This window comes from Eretmochelys imbricata, chromosome 24 (assembly GCF_965152235.1).
Source record: "Eretmochelys imbricata isolate rEreImb1 chromosome 24, rEreImb1.hap1, whole genome shotgun sequence".
NCBI classification, from domain to species: domain Eukaryota; kingdom Metazoa; phylum Chordata; order Testudines; family Cheloniidae; genus Eretmochelys; species Eretmochelys imbricata.
Genome location: NC_135595.1, coordinates 4,052,907 through 4,074,253, shown reverse-complemented (window position 1 = coordinate 4,074,253; position 21,347 = coordinate 4,052,907). Strand labels below are relative to the sequence as shown.

Below are 21,347 nucleotides of genomic sequence, written 5' to 3'. Positions count from 1 at the left end.
CTTGTGGAGGTTTTCAACAAGGATGCCCAGTTACTGCCAGCGTAGTGATGGGCTTGTGTGGATACTGGGAAGGAGGCAGAGACCCACCAAACATTCCGCACAGGGGGGGACCAGCCATCAGATCACCACAGCTTTTGTTCACCACTCACCTGGGCTACAGTCAGATCAGCCACCCAGAGGTTAAAGTCCCCATAGCCCAGTAACCACCAACAGCAAACTTGGATAGAACTCGGGTCTCCTGGGTTCCATTCCCACCTCTGACAGGGCACATGGCCCAGGGGTTAAAGAGGTGTGTACTTTTTACAGGAGATCTCCAGTGGACTGCTGGATCGGGGTCACTGGGAGGTGTGTTCCCCAGTATCAACTGTACACCTGCTGTGAAAAATGCCACATTCCAACTGCAGAATAATCAACAGCTGCCCTGTTGGTACATCTCTACTTGCATCTTCTAGGCTATGAAGGCAAGGTTTTCCAACCAAAACGAAGAGTGGATGCAGTGGCATGTGTTGACATAGTCAGACTTGATGGTGCCTAGATTCCACTGTGATGGGCACATTCGAAGTGTCCAGATCAGGTCCTCAGGCAGGCCTGGATGGAAGTTCAGGCCTGCAAGAGATCTTCCCAGTCGGCGCAACATCACAGAATCCAGCCACTTCAACAAACAGAGCTGAGGAGCTGTTCAAGTGAGTGTCAAGTCTTCTAAGGCCATATTTACAATGCCCCGTCCCAGCTTCTTCCACAAGAAGGGGGAAAGGAAACCTTGTTCTCTGCAGAAAACGCGCCAAGAGGGAACAGCTTCCACGCTAGAGCTTGCTGGTATGAATGAAGCAGGCTCATTCTTACAAGACAATGCTGTGCCAATGTCACATCCATGTGGCCGTCGCCCAGAAGCGGGACTGTAACACAGACGATAAAGAGCCGGCTAACTAGGGATTCCAGCGGGTGACGCGAGGCCAACGCCAGCAGAACAGGGAAACTGCTCACTGCAATTTGATATCCCAAGCATCTCTCCATGCCATGCCGTGAACAATCTGCCTCTGTCCCTCAATTACTCACAGAAGTTATTTCATTTTTCGGGCACAATGTGCTGAGACAGAAGGCTCATTCTAACGGGCTGCCAATACGGGGTCCTCCCTACTGTGCATGCCAGGGTCCGGAAGCTGGCACTCCAATCAGCTGCAGCAGGAACAAACTCTGGTCTATTCTGACCCAGTGCATTAAAGCCAACAGGAGTAAAATAAAAAACAGACCACCAAGACTTAGGGCCCATGTCTCTGCCTTTAGACCCAAAGGACAAGAATAACCATGTAATGCATAGCTTCAACCTCAGAGGCACTAAATATGGCTGCACAGCCGGATTTATTTCGTACCCTGGCTGAAGCCTCATGCCTATTGTAGGAAGTTGGTATTGAAACCATGACAGGCAAGGAAATTCCCAGGCCCAGGGCATCAAACTCTGCCACTTTCCATCCAAGGACCTTTACCAACTGGTCCCCATGACCCTGCTGCGAGGCATCGATATCCCCAAAACCAAGGCATGGAGAGGCACATGTGCCACCACGTTAGAGATGGGATTTGATGCAAGCAGCACTCAGATCACTAGGCCACACCAGGAGAGAGAAATAAGATGATCCGTAGGGGAGAAATACAACTTTGATGATGGAGCGGCAGTGTGGCCTAGGGGACTGAGTCCTGGCTCAGGATCCAGGAGACCTGGGTCTGTTCCAGACTCTGCCAGTGGCCTGCTGGGTGACCTTGGGCAAGTCACATCCTCTCTCTGTGCCTCGGTTTCCCCAGCTGTTAAATGAGGATGGCGATACTGACCTTTGTAAAGTGCTTTGAGATCTGCTGATGAACTGCACTATATAATCGCTAGGGTAATATCAGGTTTCAGGTAACAGCCGTGTTAGTCTGTATTCGCAAAAAGAAAAGGAGGACTTGTGGCACCTTAGAGACTAACCAATTTATTTGAGCATGAGCTTTCGTGAGCTACAGCTCACTTTTTGGTTAGTCTCTAAGGTGCCACAAGTACTCCTTTTCTTTTTAGGGTAATATCATCATCCCAGTACTAACTGTGGCCTGGAGAAGAAACAGAAACTTACACGTATTTAAAAGGTAAAAGGTTCTGCAGAGTACAGAATAGAGGGCCCAAATCAGAGGCCAAACAAAGGAACTACCTGCCACCAGAAAGGTTATTTAGCAAGCAAAGCCCATAATAGGGCCTTTGTCTTCCACTGAGCAGGCCTCTCTGGTCCCGATAAAGCCTCACTGACCTATCCAAACCTGAAATACCATCCCATTCCAATAGCCCTGCTGCTGGGATTCCTGATCAAATTCACACACATGCAATTATTCTTTCCTGGTCTTTAATGAGATTCTGAGCAGGGCTTTGCCAGCTCAGCACAGCACCGATACCTGTATGTACCAAAATCTAGCAACAAAATGCAGCCACCTCTGGGGTGGAGGACAGCAATTCACTGGTACAGAGCACGACAGCGGCAGTGGGCAGGACCAATCCCATTCTCCTACAAAAGAATCACCTTTGCATCTCTCTGTCACGCACTCTAACACCTGGGCGTGTGGGGGAAAGAGTCCAGATCTAGTTTTATTAACGTCTCCTACGCTGTAGCCAGCGGGGAGCTGAATTCCTCGACCTTGTAAGGATGAAGAGCTGAGAGGACCCAGGCACGGATTTGAACCCATGATTCCATGGAGACGGATGCGTAGCTTGCTGAGCCACCCCCTCCAACACTTGTCTGGTACAGACAGTTAATCTGATTTGCTGCGCTGGAGCAGAAGTGGGCCGCTTCCTGTGGAGATTTAACTAGTAAAATTGCAGAGCGCTTTGCGGACATTGCAGCCGATTATTTTGCTTTCATTAGCTTGCGAGGAACTGAAACCTGCAGAGGATAAAAGGGCAGAAATCCTTCCCTCCTCCGACTGACAGCCCATCACCATGGCCACACAGTACAGCTGCATTTCAGCCCTATACCTCCCCAACTGAGATGCGGAGAAATTGCAAACTCATCGGGGCATAAAGGTTCCTGACAAGCTCCAGTTACGTGACAAGCAAAAGGTATTCGAACAGCAGAGGAATAAACCTTGTTATTTCTCCTTTCTATTTTTGGCTGCACTTTCCCTTCCCTGTTTAGGGTAGTATATTTTGTAACTCTACAACACGAACTCCAGTCTCAAAGCAGCATTACCTAGCGGTTTTCACAGGACTCCTGGGTTCGAGTCCCAGCTCAGGACTCCTGGGTTCTACTTCCAGTTCAAAGAAGGAGTGTGAACTAGCGACTAAGGCTCAAGGTTTCTGTTTCTAGCTGGGTTCTGTTTGTGAGCCTCACTATATGGCGTGGAGCCAAGGGGTTTCCTCATTTCTCTGATCACCACCACCCAAGGATTGTTAACCCAAACCGACCTTTGAAAAGTGCTTTGAGATCCCCGGACGAGAAACTCTGTGCAAGGGCTCAGAATTATCACGTGATATGGCCACCCCGGGCTCCAAGGGAGAAAGCTTACCCCAGACAGCCGCGCTACCAATGCCTCGCTTGCCACCCGCACCAGCCCACACCTGCAGGGCACAGAAGGCATCACGCCCCCCTCGCCACCAGTGCCCTACTGGCACTGAGAAGGATGGGCCATTAGCCAGGATGGGCAGGGATGCCACACCGACCTCTGAGTGTCCCTAGCCTCTGTTTGCTGGGAGTTGTTGACAGGGGATGAATCACTCAATGATTGCGGGTTCTGTTCACTCCGTCTGAAGCACCTGGCATTGGCCGCTGTTGGAAAGACAGGCTACAAGGCTAGATGGACCATTGGTCTGACCCAGTATGAGAAACAGGCAGCCACTTTGTAATCACTCTCCTTTAACTCCCTAGGCACACTGTGCCCCTGTGTGCCCCAGCTAGGCACAACACACACCTGTAAATGTTCTGTTTGTACAGCGCCTAGCACACTGGGGTCCTGGTCCACGCCTTGGGCTCCCAAGCACAAGAGCAGTACAAACCACCACCAGCAAGGCGCTTGCTATCCCAGCGCAGGCAGGAGATGCCGGAGGAAGGACTAGTAAACGGCTTCTCAGGCAGGTGGCCATCCAGCTGAGCTAGAGGGGCGTCTCCATTCGCTCACTTCAGTAGGCGCTCCGCCCTTGGGTGCTACACTGACATTGCACTTCTCATGCCAGCTGCGCAGAACTGGAACCGGAGCCGCTTGCGGGACGGAGGGTGGAAGCCCAGCAGCCTCCAGGCTGCCACGCAACTGGAAGAAGAGACATTAACAAGGTCTGCAACATCCCCTGCAAAGCAGACAGCACAGAGGTTTTTATGGTCCTGGATAGAGAGTCCTACAGAGCAAACTATGGTGCGCCCAGGTAGCTAAACAGAGTTGTCTCCACCCTGCAACCCTGTGCCTGATCCACAGGGGACAGGAGTCTGTTACAGCCCCTCCTAGAGCGCCGTCACTCTTTGGCTCAAGCTGTAGCAGCTCTGGAGGCCCCGGATTCAATCCCTGGTGTGTCGGCCATCACATAAGCAGGGTCTCTTCCAGGATTCAAACCGCTGCGGGCCTCGGAGGCTTGGGTTGAGCTTCTTTTGATCAGAGGAAGAATGTAACCCGTGTTACATCAGCAGGGACAAACCAAACAAATGAACCTTCCCGGGGACCGATACAAATGCTAGGAATGTCTGATAGCCTCCTGTGTCCTGGAGTGAAAACCTCAGACCACCTGCTACCCACAGCTACTGGGAAGGGTTTTGGGATTCCCACCGGGGTGCTGTCCGTGCTCTTCTCTCAGAAGCCTCTGGCCATTGGGTCCTCTGCTGTTGGGGAAAAAAAGGAACCCCGACGCATGCCCCGATGTCAGAGCTTGCTGACTGGGGAGCAAAGGGCCGCAGCGGAAACTGGAATATGGGTGCAGAAGCCATCAGGGAGAAGTAAAAAGGACTGGAATGGCATCTGCTAGGTATCCACTATTTTCTTCTACCATCCCCGACTCCCCCAGCATCTTGGCTCCAGTGGGGACTGAGGGAGAGGGAGGCTCCCACTATTCTACTCCATTTTGGGGTCCTTTGTCCTCTCCCCCATAAACAGCTGCAGGGTGTTTTCCTGCAGCCCACAGCCTCCCACACACCCCTCAGCAGCCGCACCAAGTCAGCAGGACTTTTGGGGGTTTGGCCGCTGCCCACTGGGTCCCAATCCCAGCTCTGCATCCTACCGCTTTCCTGACAATCACACAGCTCCTTCGGAAAGCTCCCAGCATCAGCAGAGGCCCGGGGGTGGCCTGCGTGCAGACTCAGACAGCCCTGCCTGGGTCCGCGGCTGTAAGGCTATATCGTCATAACCAGGAGGGCTACAAGCTTCAACGACAGCTGAAATCCTGCACACACAGAGTTCAGGGCCCACCGCGGCCAAGAAAGATTTTAATTTCCAGGTGGTTTAGGTGCTTCAAACTTTCAGCTTAGCACCCCCAGCCAGCCCCCTGGCTTGCCCACAGTATTACCTGACCCTGGGGGTGGGGCCTCACCTCTGGCAGTGATTTCATTTGCCTACAGAAACTTGACTACTGTGGCAATGAGAGCAAGAGAAATATCTTTAAGTAAATGAATCACCAGGCCCTAACTTATCAGGGTTTAATAACTACCTAATCAAAATCTGTATTTGTTCTAATACAGGGAGTAGCTGAGATTGAACGGACAGAGAAAGACCATTGCTGTTTGCACAGCCAACACTCCTCAGGGAAAGCTGAAGCTACCAGCCCAAAGCCAGTTGCTACCAGAGGCAGGTGTCAGAGACACAGTACCACAGCGTGCCGAAATACAAGCCACTTCGAATCCTAGCAGGGACGGCGCTGAAGGCACTGCAAAGGTCCTGTGGAACTTTTCATAATAAGGGGTTCGTTCCTCGCTCCTCCCCATTGGCTGTTGACATCCTCCACCCTAGGGGTGGATGCATTTCAGAGTGAAGCCATCTCCCAACACTCCAAACCCTGGGGTCTAGTCTACGCTTAGAAGTTAGATCGACCTAGCTACGGCCGTCACGGATTCGGAAAGTTCACATTCCTGACCGCCCCAGTTAAGCAGATCTAACCCCCAGTGTGGATGCGGCTACATTGACAGAAGAATTCTTCTGTCGACCTAGCTACCACCGACCGGGGGCGGGTGGGGTGGGTTACCTACATCGACCGAAAACCCCTTCTGGCCCTGTAGGAAGCATCTACACGACAGCAGTTTAGCTGTAGCACCTCGAGTGTAGACGTGACTTTAACTAGCTGGAGTAGTGCTTGCTACTGAGTGAGACTACTTGCAGTAGTAAACAGTACACCTGCTAGGAAGAGCATGCAGGCCTAGCCTGCAACTTCTAAAGCACAGTGGGGTTCCTCAGAGGATGAAAAGTGTTAGTTTTAAAAATGCACCATATTATTCGTTATTATTAACTTATAGAAAACACGTGAGAGATTAAACTCCATGGATCAGCTCCTGCTTGGGTGGCATTTAGAAATCTGAGTGTGTGTGGATGATAAAAATCCTCTGAGCAGCACAGAAAGGGATAGGACCAAAAAACTAAATAAATAAAAATAGAACCCCAGGCATGCAGAATGCACTAAAATACCGGCTTTATCTCATGTCTTTCCACACGGGAGGATATTAAACCAATGATAGCAGTGAAAGGAGAATACTGCATTCCAGGAAAGAATCAGTGCAGTGTTTTCTGCATGGACTTTTGTTTTGGGAAGAGGTGGGGGAGTAATCCCCCTTGCACTTCTCTCCCCTCTGTTTCAATCCAATAGCCTTCCCCAGCCCCCAGCAAGCATGGCACTGTCCCAATCCATTACCACCACCCTACTGCAGCAACTAGCCTCACTGCCTACACCCCACTTGCCGCCTGGCATATCCACATTCTCCAACATCACTTGGCAGATTGCAACAACCTTACTCCAGGCACCAGAGACCACACTAAAGGGGTCACATCTGCAGTCAAAACTCCCATTAACTTCCAGTGGGGGCCTTGCCTGCGTGAGGACTGCAGGATCAAGTACTGACATGGTGCATGAGAGGGGGAGGGAATTTCCTCTTCCAGGGGAGCTTATCTAGGTAATTTACCAAGCGGCCACACAGTCTGCAGAGGAACCTGGGTACCATACATGTAATAACGCCCATCCTAGACTAGGCCCAGCCACAGCCCACTGCAGTCTGCATAGGGATGGAAACAGAGGAAGCTGGAGGATCAGTGGGGGAGGGGGGTGACCCAGACAGGGAGCAACTCGCACACTGAGAATAAAATTATTTAAAAGCATTTTTATGTAGAAAAACCACACACACAATTCCTCCTGTGGACAAACAAAACAGGGCATTCCCCAGCCTGCAGATCCTCACAACCCACATACCAATTCTCTCTCTCTCTCTCTCTCACACACACACACACACACACACAAAACACCCCATACACAATTTGTGTAGCACCACTAGTAGCCCCCAACAACTCCCCCCATTTGCATCACACTCAAACTAGCAAAGTAGCCAGTTTCCTCAATTCAAAACAAGCCCTGCCCAGAAAAATGAACCAAAATCCCAAAGTAGCATCACTAAATTTGATATTCAATCACGAGCATTAAGAGGACAAAAAAATAAATAACCCAACAAACACATACCTGTCTAGTGCAGTCTGCGGAAGCCTCACACTCATGATTCTTCTCGTCTCCTTCGCTGATCCAAAAATCCAGGGTCCTCTGCTTTCTTTGCTGCTTTTATAATTTTAAAATCGCACCCTCCCGGAAAAAAAAAAATTCCAGAAGAGGAAAACAGACCAAGATCCTGGAAGCTGCAGGTCCATCTTGAGCTGGAGTCGGAACATGGTCTCTTTTTTTTTCCTTTTCTTTTTTTTAATTTTTCCCCTCCTGTTTTCTTCTAAAAAAACCTAAAAAATGCACTTGCCTTTATATTACGCCCAAAAATAGTCTTTTCAAGGTTACAGATGCTGTCGAAGAAAATTAAAAGGAAACAAAGCAGTTTTTCTTCAAAATATTAAAGTCTTAACTGCAAAACACAGATAAAAAACATCCTTATAATCCAGTTTTAACAGCTGTTCTTCTGTTTGCAGGGCAGAGACCAAAAAAAAAAAAAAGAATTAAAATAAAATCCCTCGCCTAATACTTGAAAAATTGTAGCAGAAAAAAAATACCAGAAGCTCAAATTCTCCAACAAATTGGCACTTCTTTTAGGGTAACAGCTTGGTCTTTCCTTACTATCTTTGAAAAATAAATAATCAATAAAAAATCATACAATAATATGTACACTATTTCTGAGTCCAGTTCAACACTTAAAAAAAATTAAATAAAAAAGATTTCCTAATTTTTTAAACCCCCAAACTGCATTTTAAGGTTCTTAAAACTTGAAACAAATTGGTTTCTTCCTTAAAAACAAAACAAAACAAAACAAACCCAGAAGATAAAATACCAGCTCATGCAAACCCAGCTTCCGAAAGCAAAAAATCCACAGGCTCCCTGAAAATAAATAGCAATTCTTGTTTGGTTCCTCAAAAGACTCCCCAATTTCCACCTTTCCAGGCCTAATGACCCCTTTCTTGAACTCTGCCTCTGAACCCCAATATCCTTTTCCTTGCAGCCTAAAATGAATCACTCCCTGCGAACTCCCCCTCTCCACGAAATGGAGATTCTTTCCTTCTTTATTTCTCTTCCTCCCTTTCCCTCATCCGCTTCTCTGCCTCTCTCTCTTCCTCTGTCTGAGTCTTTCAGTGGGAAGAAGAAGAAGAAGAAGAAAAAAGGGAAAAAACAAACCACAACACTGCACCAATTCTTGTTAGGAGCTTGCTGGCAAATCTGGTTTGAAAGGTCCCTGTATATCTCTCCCTCCCGCCTCCTGTTTTCTTCCTTCTCTCACTGCATTAAGTGGCAGGGAAGCTGGGGGGGGGGGAAGAAACCCAAGTAAAAAGCCTGTCCCCTTCTGGTTGAATTATGATTGCTGGTCTCTGTGCATCCCAGCTGGGGGAAGGGGGGTTCTCCACCCCCTTTCTCCTCTTTCCCCTTCTCCCTCTCTGGCTCTTTGCTGCCCGGCTCCTGCGCTCCTCCAGCCCCTGGAAATGGCAGGGGGGGGCGAATCCGAGCCCCTGGGTGCCAAAGCCCCTTCCCCTGGGTGCCAAAGCCCCTTCCCCTGGGCTGCTGGGGTGGGATCCTGCCCAGGGAGCGGCCTAGCTGCAGCTCTCAATCCCCAGCCTTTCCCAGCCCTGCCTCCCCTCCTCTCTGGAGCCCTGCCTCCCCCCGGCTCCAGTGGCTCCCTCCCTCTCCCAGAGGAAAAGGAAGGGGGGGGGGGAGGCCACCCCAGGAGGGGAGGGGAGGGGAGGAAGGAGGGAAGGTGACAGAGGGCAGGGAGGAGGGGGCAGCCGCAGCCTTTTCCCCTGCCCTGCTGGGGCCAGCTCAGGCTGCGGCGGGAGGAGGGAGGGGAGCTGCCTGGTATCCCTGCCCCCCCCCCAGCTAATCCCTCCTCCTGCGGCTGAGCAGCCCCCCCTTCCCCCGGTGTCCCTTCCCCGCCTGCCACAGGGATCCCCCCCATTCATAGCCCCCCTTCCCCCGGTGTCCCTTCCCCGCCTGCCACAGGGATCCCCCCCATTCACAGCCCCTCTTCCCCCGGTGTCCCTTCCCCTGCCTGTCCCTGGGGTACCAGAGTGATCCCCCACCTTCACAGCCCCCCCTTCCCTGCCTGCCAGAGGGATCCCCCACCTTCATAGCCCCCCCTTCCCCCGGTGTCCCTTCCCCGCCTGCCACAGGGATCCCCCCCATTCACAGCCCCCCCTTCCCTGCCTGCCAGAGGGATCCCCCACCTTCACAGCCCCCCCTTCCCCCGGTGTCCCTTCCCCGCCTGCCACAGGGATCCCCCCCATTCACAGCCCCCCTTCCCCCGGTGTCCCCTTCCCTGCCTGTCCCTGGGGTACCAGAGTGATCCCCCACCTTCACAGCCTCCCCTTCCCCCGGTGTCCCTTCCCTGCCTGCCACAGGGATCCCCCCCATTCACAGCCCCCCTTCCCCCGGTGTCCCCTTCCCTGCCTGTCCCTGGGGTACCAGAGTGATCCCCCACCTTCACAGCCCCCCCTTCCCTGCCTGCCAGAGGGATCCCCCACCTTCACAGCCTCCCCTTCCCCCGGTGTCCCCTTCCCCGCCTGCCACAGGGATCCCCCACCTTCACAGCCTCCCCTTCCCCCGGTGTGCCTTCCCCGCCTGCCACAGGGATCCCCCCCATTCACAGCCCCCCTTCCCCCAGTGTCCCCTTCCCTGCCTGTCCCTGGGGTACCAGAGTGATCCCCCACCTTCACAGCCCCCCCTTCCCTGCCTGCCAGAGGGATCCCCCACCTTCATAGCCTCCCCTTCCCCCGGTGTCCCCTTCCCTGCCTGCCACAGGGATCCCCCACCTTCACAGCCCCCCCTCCCCTGCCTGCCAGAGGGATCCCCCACCTTCACAGCCCCCCCCTTCCCCCGGGGTCCCCTTCCCTGCCTGCCACAGGGATCCCCCACCTTCACAGCCCCCCTTTCCCCCGGGGCCCTCTTCCCTGCCTGTCCCTGGGGTACCAGAGTGATCCCCCACCTTCACAGCCCCCCCTTCCCCCGAAGTCCCTTCCCCGCCTGCCACAGGGATCCCCCACCTTCACAGCCCCCCTTTCCCCCGGGGCCCTCTTCCCTGCCTGTCCCTGGGGTACCAGAGGGATCCCCCACCTTCACAGCCCCCCCTTCCCCCGGTGTCCCTTCCCCGCCTGCCACTGAGGTGCCAGAGGGATCCCCCACCTTCACAGTCCCCCCTTCCCCCGGTGTCCCCTTCCCTGCCTGCCAGAGGGATCCCCCACCTTCACAGCCCCCCCCTTCCCCCGGTGTCCCCTTCCCTGCCTGCCACAGGGATCCCCCACCTTCACAGCCCCCCCTTCCCCCGGGGTCCCTTCCCCGCCTGCCCCTGAGGTGCCAGAGGGATTCCCCACCTTCACAGCCCCCCCTTTCCCTGGTGTCCCCTTCCCCGCCTGCCACAGGGATCCCCCACCTTCACAGCCCCCCCCTTCCCCCGGTGTCCCCTTCCCTGCCTGCCAGAGGGAACCCCCACCTTCACAGCCCCCCCTTCCCCCGGGGTCCCTTCCCTGCCTGCCCCTGGGGTGCCAGAGGGATCCCCCACCTTCACAGCCTCCCCTTCCCCTGGTGTCCCCTTCCCCGCCTGCCACAGGGATCCCGCACCTTCACAGCCCCCCCTTCCCCCGGGGCCCCCTTCCCTGCCTGCCCCTGGGGTGCCAGAGGGATCCCCCACCTTCACAGCCCCCCCTTCCCCTGGTGTCCCCTTCCCTGCCTGCCACAGGGATCCCCCAACTTCACAGCCCCCCCTTCCTCCGGAGCCCCCTTCCCTGCCTGTTCCTGGGGTGCCAGAGGGATCCCCCACCTTCACAGCCCCTGCTTCCCCTGGTGTCCCCTTCCCCGCCTGCCACAGGGATCCCCCACCTTCACAGCCCCCCCTTCCTCCGGGGCCCCCTTCCCTGCCTGCCCCTGGGGTGCCAGAGGGATCCCCCACCTTCACAGCCCCCCCTTCCCCTGGTGTCCCCTTCCCTGCCTGCCACAGGGATCCCCCACCTTCACAGCCCCCCTTTCCCCCGGGGCCCTCTTCCCTGCCTGTCCCTGGGGTACCAGAGTGATCCCCCACCTTCACAGCCCCCCCTTCCCCCGAAGTCCCTTCCCCGCCTGCCACAGGGATCCCCCACCTTCACAGCCCCCCCTTCCCCCGATGTCCCCTTCCCCGCCTGCCACAGGGATCCCCCCCATTCACAGCCCCCCTTCCCCCAGTGTCCCCTTCCCTGCCTGTCCCTGGGGTACCAGAGTGATCCCCCACCTTCACAGCCCCCCCTTCCCTGCCTGCCAGAGGGATCCTCCACCTTCACAGCCTCCCCTTCCCCCGGTGTCCCCTTCCCTGCCTGCCACAGGGATCCCCCACCTTCACAGCCCCCCCCTTCCCCCGGGGTCCCCTTCCCTGCCTGCCACAGGGATCCCCCACCTTCACAGCCCCCCTTTCCCCCGGGGCCCTCTTCCCTGCCTGTCCCTGGGGTACCAGAGTGATCCCCCACCTTCACAGCCCCCCCTTCCCCCGAAGTCCCTTCCCCGCCTGCCACAGGGATCCCCCACCTTCACAGCCCCCCTTTCCCCCGGGGCCCTCTTCCCTGCCTGTCCCTGGGGTACCAGAGGGATCCCCCACCTTCACAGCCCCCCCTTCCCCCGGTGTCCCTTCCCCGCCTGCCACTGAGGTGCCAGAGGGATCCCCCACCTTCACAGTCCCCCCTTCCCCCGGTGTCCCCTTCCCTGCCTGCCACAGGGATCCCCCACCTTCACAGCCCCCCCTTCCCCCGGTGTCCCCTTCCCCGCCTGCCAGAGTGATCCCCCCCATTCACAGCCCCCCCTTCCCCCGGTGTCCCCTTCCCTGCCTGCCACAGGGATCCCCCACCTTCACAGCCCCCCCTTCCCCCGGGGTCCCTTCCCCGCCTGCCCCTGAGGTGCCAGAGGGATTCCCCACCTTCACAGCCCCCCCTTTCCCTGGTGTCCCCTTCCCCGCCTGCCACAGGGATCCCCCACCTTCACAGCCCCCCCCTTCCCCCGGTGTCCCCTTCCCTGCCTGCCAGAGGGAACCCCCACCTTCACAGCCCCCCCTTCCCCCGGGGTCCCTTCCCTGCCTGCCCCTGGGGTGCCAGAGGGATCCCCCACCTTCACAGCCTCCCCTTCCCCTGGTGTCCCCTTCCCCGCCTGCCACAGGGATCCCGCACCTTCACAGCCCCCCCTTCCCCCGGGGCCCCCTTCCCTGCCTGCCCCTGGGGTGCCAGAGGGATCCCCCACCTTCACAGCCCCCCCTTCCCCTGGTGTCCCCTTCCCCGCCTGCCACAGGGATCCCCCAACTTCACAGCCCCCCCTTCCTCCGGAGCCCCCTTCCCTGCCTGTTCCTGGGGTGCCAGAGGGATCCCCCACCTTCACAGCCCCCGCTTCCCCTGGTGTCCCCTTCCCTGCCTGCCACAGGGATCCCCCACCTTCACAGCCCCCCCCTTCCCCTGGTGTCCCCTTCCCTGCCTGCCACAGGGATCCCCCACCTTCACAGCCCCCCTTCCCCCGGGACCCCCTTCCCTGCCTGCCCCTGGGGTGCCAGAGGGATCCCCCACCTTCACAGCCCCCCCTTCCCCTGGTGTCCCCTTCCCCGCCTGCCACAGGGATCCCCCACCTTCACAGCCCCCCCTTCCCCCAGGGTCCCCTTCCCTGCCTGCCAGAAGGATCCCCCACCTTCACAGTCCCCCCTTCCCCCGGTGTCCCCTTCCCTACCTGCCAGAGGGATCCCCCCCATTCACAGCCCCCCCTTCCCCCAGGGTCCCCTTCCCCGCCTGCCCCTGTGGTGCCAGAGGATCCCCCACCTTCACAGCCCCACTTTCCCCCGGGGTCCTCTTCCCCGCCTGCCCCTGTGGTGCCAGAGTGATCCCCCACCTTCACAGCCCCCCCTTCCCCCGGGGCCCCCTTCCTCACCTGCCCCTGGGGTGCCAGAGGGATCCGCCACCTTCACAGCCACCCCTCCCCCCGGGGTCCCTTCCTCGCCTGCCCCTGCGGTGCCAGAGGGATCCCCCACCTTCACAGCCCCCCCTTCTCCTGGGGCCCTCTTTCCTGCCTGTCCCTGGGGTGCCAGAGGGATCCCCCGCCTTCACAGCCCCCCCTTCCCCCAGGGTCCCTTCCCCGCCTGCCCCTGCAGTGCCAGAGGGATCCCCCACCTTCACAGCTCCCCCTTCTCCTGGGGCCCTCTTCCCTGCCTGTCCCTGGGGTGCCAGAGGGATCCCCACCTTCACAGCCCCCCCTTCCCCCGGGGTCCCTTCCCAACCTGCCCCTGGGGTCCGCAACCTTCCTGCCCCGGGGTGCCAGAGGGATCCCCCACCTTCACAGCCCCCCTTCCCCTCCTGCCCCTGGGGTCCCCTTCCCCACCTGCCCCTGAGGTGCCAGATGGATCCTCCATCGTCACAGCCCCCCTTCCCCGCCTGCCAGAGGGATCCCCCACCTTCACAGCCCCCCTTCCCCTCCTGTCCCTGGGTTCCCCTTCCATGCCTGCCCCTGGGGTGCCAGAGGGATCCCTCACCTTCACAGCTCCCCTTCCCTGGGGTCCCCTTCTCTGCCTGCCCCCGACATGCCAGAGAGATCTCCCACCTTCACAGCCCCCCTTCCCCTCCTGCCACTGGGGTCCCCAACCTTCCTGCCCCTGGGTGCCAGAGGGATCCCACACCTTCACAGCACCCCCTCCCCTTGGGTCCCCTTTTCCTCCTGTCCCCAGGGTGCCAGAAGGATCCCCCACCTTCACAGCCCCCCTTCCCCTGGGGTCCCCTACTCTGCCTGCCCCTGGGGGTGCTAGAGGGGTCCCCACCCTCACAGACCCCCCTACCCCTGGGGTCCCGTACCTTCTTGTCCCTGGGGTGCCAGGGTGTCCCCCACCTTCACAGCCCCACTTCCCCTGGGGGTCCCCTATCCCTCTTCCCCTGGGGGTATCAGAGAGGGGTTCACATTCACACTCCTCCCTCTTCCCCCCCCCTTTGCTCATGAGGACGCTGGGGAGGAGAGCAAGAAACAGCCTTACTGGGGTACGGTGGGGTGAGGGGGTTACCCCAAGGGTGAGAGTGCTGGGAAGGGCTGAGCTGGTCCCCCTTGATTGCCGCTGGGAAGGTGGGCAGGAGAGAGTGAAAATGAAAGTGACATCTGGACAATTCTCCCTGGGAAACTTTCCCCTCCCCTCCTCCCCACCCCTACCCCACTCCCCTCTCTGGGGGTGTCACCCACCTTGGCTGGACGGGGAGGTTCAGCTGTTTACTCCACGCCCACGTTTGGTCTCTGTCTTGGACACTTCGTAATTATCAGCGCGGGTGTCGCGCCCCTCGTGTAGACACACCGCCCGGGGGGGCTGCCAGCGTGCGGCACCCTGGGGACACAGGAGCCCCCAGTTTGCCCCTCGAGGAAGAGAATTCAGCACTGAGGGGGGCGGACTCTTCCTTACCCTGGAGCAGCCCCGTTTACATCAGAGCAAAGTAAGCGTGAAGCGCAACTACCGGGATGCAGCATTTTTCACACACCCCCTCCCGTTTACACGGATGTAAGCGCACCCCACAAATCGTGGGGCAGAGGAGAGCCCAGTCTCCAGCTGGGCTCCCCAAAAAAACTTGAGGCAGCCAAAATCTGTGGCTGCTTTCAAAAATGTCAGCCTTACATGGTCTGTGCCTCAGTTTCCCCCCCCTCCACGAGACGGGAGGACCATACTCACCAGCCTTATGCTCGCTCCCCTCTTTCCCCCCGGCTTCGGTAAACAGCACCCTCCTAGCTCCCTGCACTTCCTAGCTCCTCCACTAAGAGGCGCCATTCCTGGTTCAATTCCCCTTAACCCTGGGGCTTAACTTTGTGACAGCTGGGAGGTGTTTAACCCCTTCACACCCACCTTCCTTGCCATGACACTCCCACTACTCCCCAACCCTCCCTTGGGGGTGAGAAGAATTAACCCACAACACCCCTTAAAGTTGCTTTGAGCCGCTTGGAAAAGGGTCTAAACCATTCTCCATCAGAAAATGCCATTTCGACACAACCCAAATGTCCCAAAGGCTGATCGACCAATAAAGTCATTTTAAAACAAAAAAGGGACAAAGGACATTTTGAAAATGTTGAAAACCACTGGAACCAAACCACCTCTGATTTGTTGTTTCCGAACCACTTTTGTTTTCCTGTATAAATCAAAGTACATTTTGAAATGAAAAGCATTAAAAGGGAGTGTTTCAAATACAACTGAAAAAAATTCCCATGGTTTCAAAACTTTTTTGGGGGGATGGGAGGGGGGAGGAATTTAACTTTTGTGAAAATTTCAGAATTCCGGCTTGGGGATGGAAGCTTTTTAAAAATAAAAAATCTCAGTTTTCACAGGCTGGAAAATCCATTTTCTGAGCAACTCTGTGAGAAGCGACCAGGGTGCTGTCAGGCCCAGGAAGTTTGGGGTGGGGGGCGGGGGGGAAGCGGGATCTTCAGAGGACATGGGGGAGGTCTTCAGGATCTTCTGAGCAACTCAGTTCTTCTGGCACTCTAGGTGTGCATGGCCCCAACCGACCTCCACCCCTGGCGGTCCAGAGTTGTTGCTAGAGCATGCACCCCAGCCAGCCAGCAGGGGGCAGCCCCCCAAGCAGGGGGAAGTCTGCCGATGGGATGGCACAGGCCTGCGGATGCTTGGAAGGCCAGAGATTCTTCCTCGCTGCCTTCTCTGCAACCTCCCTCCCACTTTCTTGCCCAGGTACAAGCTAAGGCAGAGCTAAAGCAAGGACTACGGAGGCCTTGACATTTTTCACTGGCTTTATATTAAGATTTAAATCGTGAAGCCATTTCTGCTCAGCAAGCAACAGGCAGAGCCAAAGCCTCAGGGTTAGATCAGTGCCAGCTGCATCACTGTAGCACCTAAGGCCCCATGGTGCTCGGGGCTGTACATACCCAGAGCAAGACAATCCCTGCACCAAGAGCCGGCAGTCCAAAGAGTGGAGATAAAGGAAGGTTGTGTTAGAGGAGGGGCTGGGGTGCAGAGGGATTAAGTGAGTCACGGATTGAATCTAGATCTCCTGATTTGCAGGCCAGCTCCTTATGCACCCGACCACCCTTTGTGTACGCACTTTGGTCAGAGATTTGTGGATCCTTGCAAGGCTGGTGACCTTTCGGTGCTTTTCTTAAAGCCCCAGCTCCTGGAGTCACGTGCCAACAGAGGCACCTCAGTCAGGGGTGCCCTCAGGGAGGTCTCACGTACACCAGGCCTCAGCTCCTCTCTCTCCGCCTCCCCCTCAGTTCAGCAGCCTGTTGACCTTTTCACCACAGGGCAAAAGAAGCTGCAGGTAGGGAAGCTGCCTCCTGTCCTCCCTAAAAGGCCCAGTCGAGATCCTCAAGTCAGTGATAGTTCCTCGTCACACGCCCCATTGCCTGCACTGTCCTAGCCAGGCTGCTTCCTTCTAGAAATACCCTCCCACACTGGAAGAGGGTTTTCCTGCTGCCCCTCACTGCACATAGCTCCAGCCGGACCCTTCTCTCAGGCGAGCAAGGAGCACCTGTTCCCAGCTCTTGGTTTCTGTATCCCCTGCTACAGCAGCCTCAACTCCTCTAGCTGACCAAGCAGGCTGCCTCTTATAGGAAGCATGTCACTTGATCCAACCACAGCCCTAACTGGGGATAGGTGAGGTTGAGCCAACCTTCCCCTTAAAGGGCCAGCATGCCCAGCAACGAAGGGCTGCGGCCCCAAGGAAATAAGCAGTGGCAGGGCAAGTCAGCCACAAAGCCCTATGGTCAGGGTGTACCATTAGTGTCCTTGCACCTTCCTCTGAAGCTGGCCCCTGCCGGAGAGAGGATGATGTTGACCCGGGTCTGATCGGTTCGAGGATTCGTGTGTCCTTCTGGAACGTGAAGGGGTGCAGTTTGGTCTAATCAGATATGTACGTCTCTCGCAGTCTCTGCTGTTGAGACACGCTCTCTCTCAGGCTGGAGCTCTGGGCTGGATGCAGGGATCACTGGGTGAAATCCTCCGCCCTGTGCTCTGCGGGAGCTCAGCTAGCTGAGCAGAACGGTTCCCTCCTGGCTTGAAATCTACAACTCTGTGAACGTTATTATTTGTATTGTGGTACAGGGCGCCCCGGTCCTGGCCCAGAGCCTCAGGGCGCTAGGCGCAGCACAAACACCGATCAAAGGTGGTCCCCACTCCACAGAGCTTCCCAGGGATCCTGTCCGGCCTCTTGAATACCACTGCGAATATAGTAACGCTCGCAGACCGCAATCAGCCCATGGGGCGGGGCACTGCACACACACAGGAGGCAACAGGGCATGTCGTTATCCCTTCTGTCTTTAGCAGAGTCAAGAGGCTTCCAATAAACCCGGGCTCGGCCGTGTCAGGATGCTGCAGCTACCAGCGGGGGGCCCCCAAAGACCAGTGCACCCCATCACTCCTTCTCAAACCCACTCTGGTGTTCAGTAAGTGCCAACCCAGCTGTGAACTGACCTGCCCTCCTGTGATTGGCGTTATGGCAGGTTCCCAGCCAGAATGGGGTTCTATGGCGTTGGAGGCTGCCCGGGCACAGGTACATGGCGGATGGGCCTTTACTCTGGAATACGGTCACTATTTTCCTGTAAGTGACGGGCGCTTGGCTGTCCATCTGTCCAAGGTCACTGTTCATGAGCTCTTACATTCTGAAAGTGAAAGGAAAAAAAGTCTTCCCCCCCCCCCCAAGGGAGACGCAGCAGGGTCCAGTGGTTAGAGCACTGGCCCCGGGGTTCTATTCCTGGCCCCGCCCTCACTTAGATTTGGGCCTCGTTGTGCAGGGTGCTGCACGTGCACATGGCAAGAGACATTCCCTGCCCCAAAGAGGCTAAAGAAACCAACTGGGACAGTGTTGCCCAGGGGACAGAGCACTGGGCTGGAAATCACTCAAGAGACCTGGATTCTATTCCTGGCTCAGCCGCTGGCCTGCTGGGTGACTTAGAGCAAGTCACTGCCCCTCCCCGTGCCTCAGTTTCCCCATCTGTACAATGGGGCTAATGGGGCTGCCCCCTCCTTTGTAAAGTACTTTGCGATCTACTGATGAAAAGTGCTAGATAAGAGCAAGGGATTATTAAAGAAAGGGTGGAAGGGGAAACTGAGGCCCAGAGACAGGCAGTGACGTACCCAAGGCTGCATGGCAGATCTGGGTCTAGACCCTACATTTTCCATGTGGGAAAGCTACGTCACCGAGGCCCCAAGTGTTCTGCCTGGTGTCTCCAAAGCTTTAGTTGAGGGGAGGGGAGGCTTTGTCTATTAACCCCACTGTAATAATGCCAGGTGAGCAGGAGGTGAATCGGCGATGACCCAGGCTGGTCACTAGGGGTCACTAGCGCCACACAGACCGTTGAGTCAATCATTAGCAGGCGGCTTTGAGAGGCCACAGTGTAACAGAAATACCTTTGGCAAGCCAGGCCTCCCTGAGATTGCACCGTTCACCACCGTCTTGCACACCTGGGGGGGCTCCCCTCCCGCATGGCAAAGAATGCCAATCAGAGACGAAGCAATGGAGGTGATGGGAAATAGCCTAGCCCCGAGATCCACGCCAGCTGCGCTTGCTCGTCTCATATGCTCGCTCCCACCAGCTGTTTAGCACGCCGGGGCCCGGGGAAGGCTGGTGTTGTGGGTCGGGAACTGGTGTCGGACGCTGGAGAGCTGCATTCAGTTCTTGGCCCTGCACACGGCCTACGTGACCTAGAGCAAGTCCCTTCATCTTTGCCCAGCTGGGCAATTCTCTCTAGGCCTGCCTTCTCTATTAGATTATGACCTTTTGGGAGCAGGGACCGGTTCTCCTAGGTCTATGTACCGCACCTAGCACAAAGGGACCCTGATCACCTTGATTCAGGATGGTCTAGCTCAGGGGGGTCTCAAACTGGGGGTTGTGCCCCCTCGGGGGGGGTCACAAGGTTATTATGTGGGGGCGGGGGGTCGCGAGCTGTCAGCCTCCACCCCAAATCCTGCTTTGCCTCCAGCATGTATAATAGTGTTGAATATAAAAAACATGCTTTTAATTTATAAGGGGCGTCGCACTCAGAAGCTTGCTCTGTGAAAGGGGCCACTCACACAAAAGTTTGGTCTAGCTGCTACCACATGACAAAGAATAATAAGAACCAGGGGTCAACTTTTTTAGATGTGGCCGCTAGACCAGGCCTGTGCTTTTCCACATGTCAATTTCTCGATGTGCAATTTTTCACCGCTCAGATGTCAAGCGCGGCAAAGCCTTCGCACTGCTATGTCTTCTTTCCCCCTGCACCTGGATTTCCAGGCACGGCCATCGCCTGTCCACACAAATATAACCGGTTTCAGAGTAGCAGCCGTGTTAGTCTGTATCCGCAAAAAGAACAGGAGGACTTGTGACACCTTAGAGACTAACCCATTTATTTGAGCATAAGCTTTCGTGAGCTACAGCTCACTTCATCGGATGCATTCAGTGGAAAATACAGTGGGGAGATTTATAAACACAGAGAACATGAAACAATGGGTGTGACCAGGTGTTACCAGGTTCCATCGGATGTATGCATCCCATGAAGTGAGCTGTAGCTCACGAAAGCTTATGCTCAAATAAACTGGTTAGTCTCTAAGGTGCCACAAGGACTCCTGTTCTTTTTACAAATATAACCATCATTGTGATCATCTGATCGCACCTCCTGCATAACACAGGCCATAGGGCTTCCTTGAATTAATTTCTTTTCAAAGAACATCCCGTTTTGGATGACTGTGGCTTAGGTTGATGTCTAGCTAGGACCTATGTGATATAAAACATGCCACCTACTGGCACATAGGAATAAGTGGCTCTGGCCACCAGGAACATGGGGTGAGCATTTTCTGTCAAGAATTTGGACAAGCAGCACCCTTTCCAACCCCCCAGATGACAAGGTGGATTTCGTTCTAACTTAGCCCCCTTCAGATGGGGATTTGGGGAAACAACCGAGAGATTCTGGTCTACAAACAATCTTTATTCACCGGCTTTGGTTTCATCTTTTATACAGACGGGGTGAGACTAGACAGGCCGTGCACGTTTATTTCACTGACAAACTGTGCCGTGGGGCGCGAGGGCATTGCCGGACAGGGGGAGCGGGGAAGACGTCAGGGCGATGTGGCACAGGGAGTTGTATATACAGACAAATCGGGCTGGGCTGGTGGTGAACCTCCAGGCTCCAGCCGAAGAGAACGCACCTGTTCTGATGCTGGAAGGAGCAGCCCATCCAGGTAGAAGATCCCTGCCGAGCTGCTCCATAGGACACCTGTTGTGCTGAATGGTCTGGGACCCCCCAGGCAGAACACCCCTGCCTCAGCGCTGGACGGCCCCGACCTTCCCCTGATTTCAGCAGGGCGTGAATGCAGCGCAGCCCAAGACCAGACTTGAGATCTGGCAGAGGAGGAGGTAAGAGGGAACCCAACAGCAGGGCAAAGGGGACCAACAACTAGGCACTTAGCAAACACTCCACACAAACGTTTGAACAAGAGGGAGGAAAGTCGAGAGGAAAGACACCCCCCCCTCTGGTTTCCAGAGTGTCGCCAGGCAAAGGGAACTGGGGCCTGAGCAATTCAGAACGTGTCCCCAGCATGGGTGGGGCGGTGGCTGGGGAGTACCAGAAGAAAAAAGGGGTAAAATAACCCTGTGGGGGCAACTGAGTGTTTAATGGGAAATACTGGGTCACTTTCAACCTCCCCATGCGGACCCAATGCAGGGCTTTCCCCCCTCCAGGAGCTGGATGATGCATAAAGTTGATGAGACAGATACAGCCCAAGCTCACAGGCCTTATT

At 56.1% G+C, this 21,347-nt stretch overlaps 1 protein-coding gene across 4 annotated transcripts in view; it reads right to left on the bottom strand.

Annotated features, from left to right (window-relative positions):
• ARHGEF11 (Rho guanine nucleotide exchange factor 11) overlaps positions 1–9,251 on the bottom strand; it is an 83,936-nt gene extending 74,685 nt beyond the window's left edge. For 2 of the 4 annotated variants that reach the window (XM_077841183.1, XM_077841184.1), the window contains exon 1: positions 7,649–9,249. In XM_077841183.1, coding sequence (XP_077697309.1) covers positions 7,649–7,683 — 35 coding nt within the window. In that variant the 5' untranslated portion in view covers positions 7,684–9,249. Of the gene's footprint in view, positions 1–7,648 lie in introns of all 4 variants that reach the window. The other 2 variants (XM_077841186.1, XM_077841185.1) reach the window with 2 other exon arrangements.
• Positions 9,252–21,347: the final 12,096 nt, after the last annotated feature.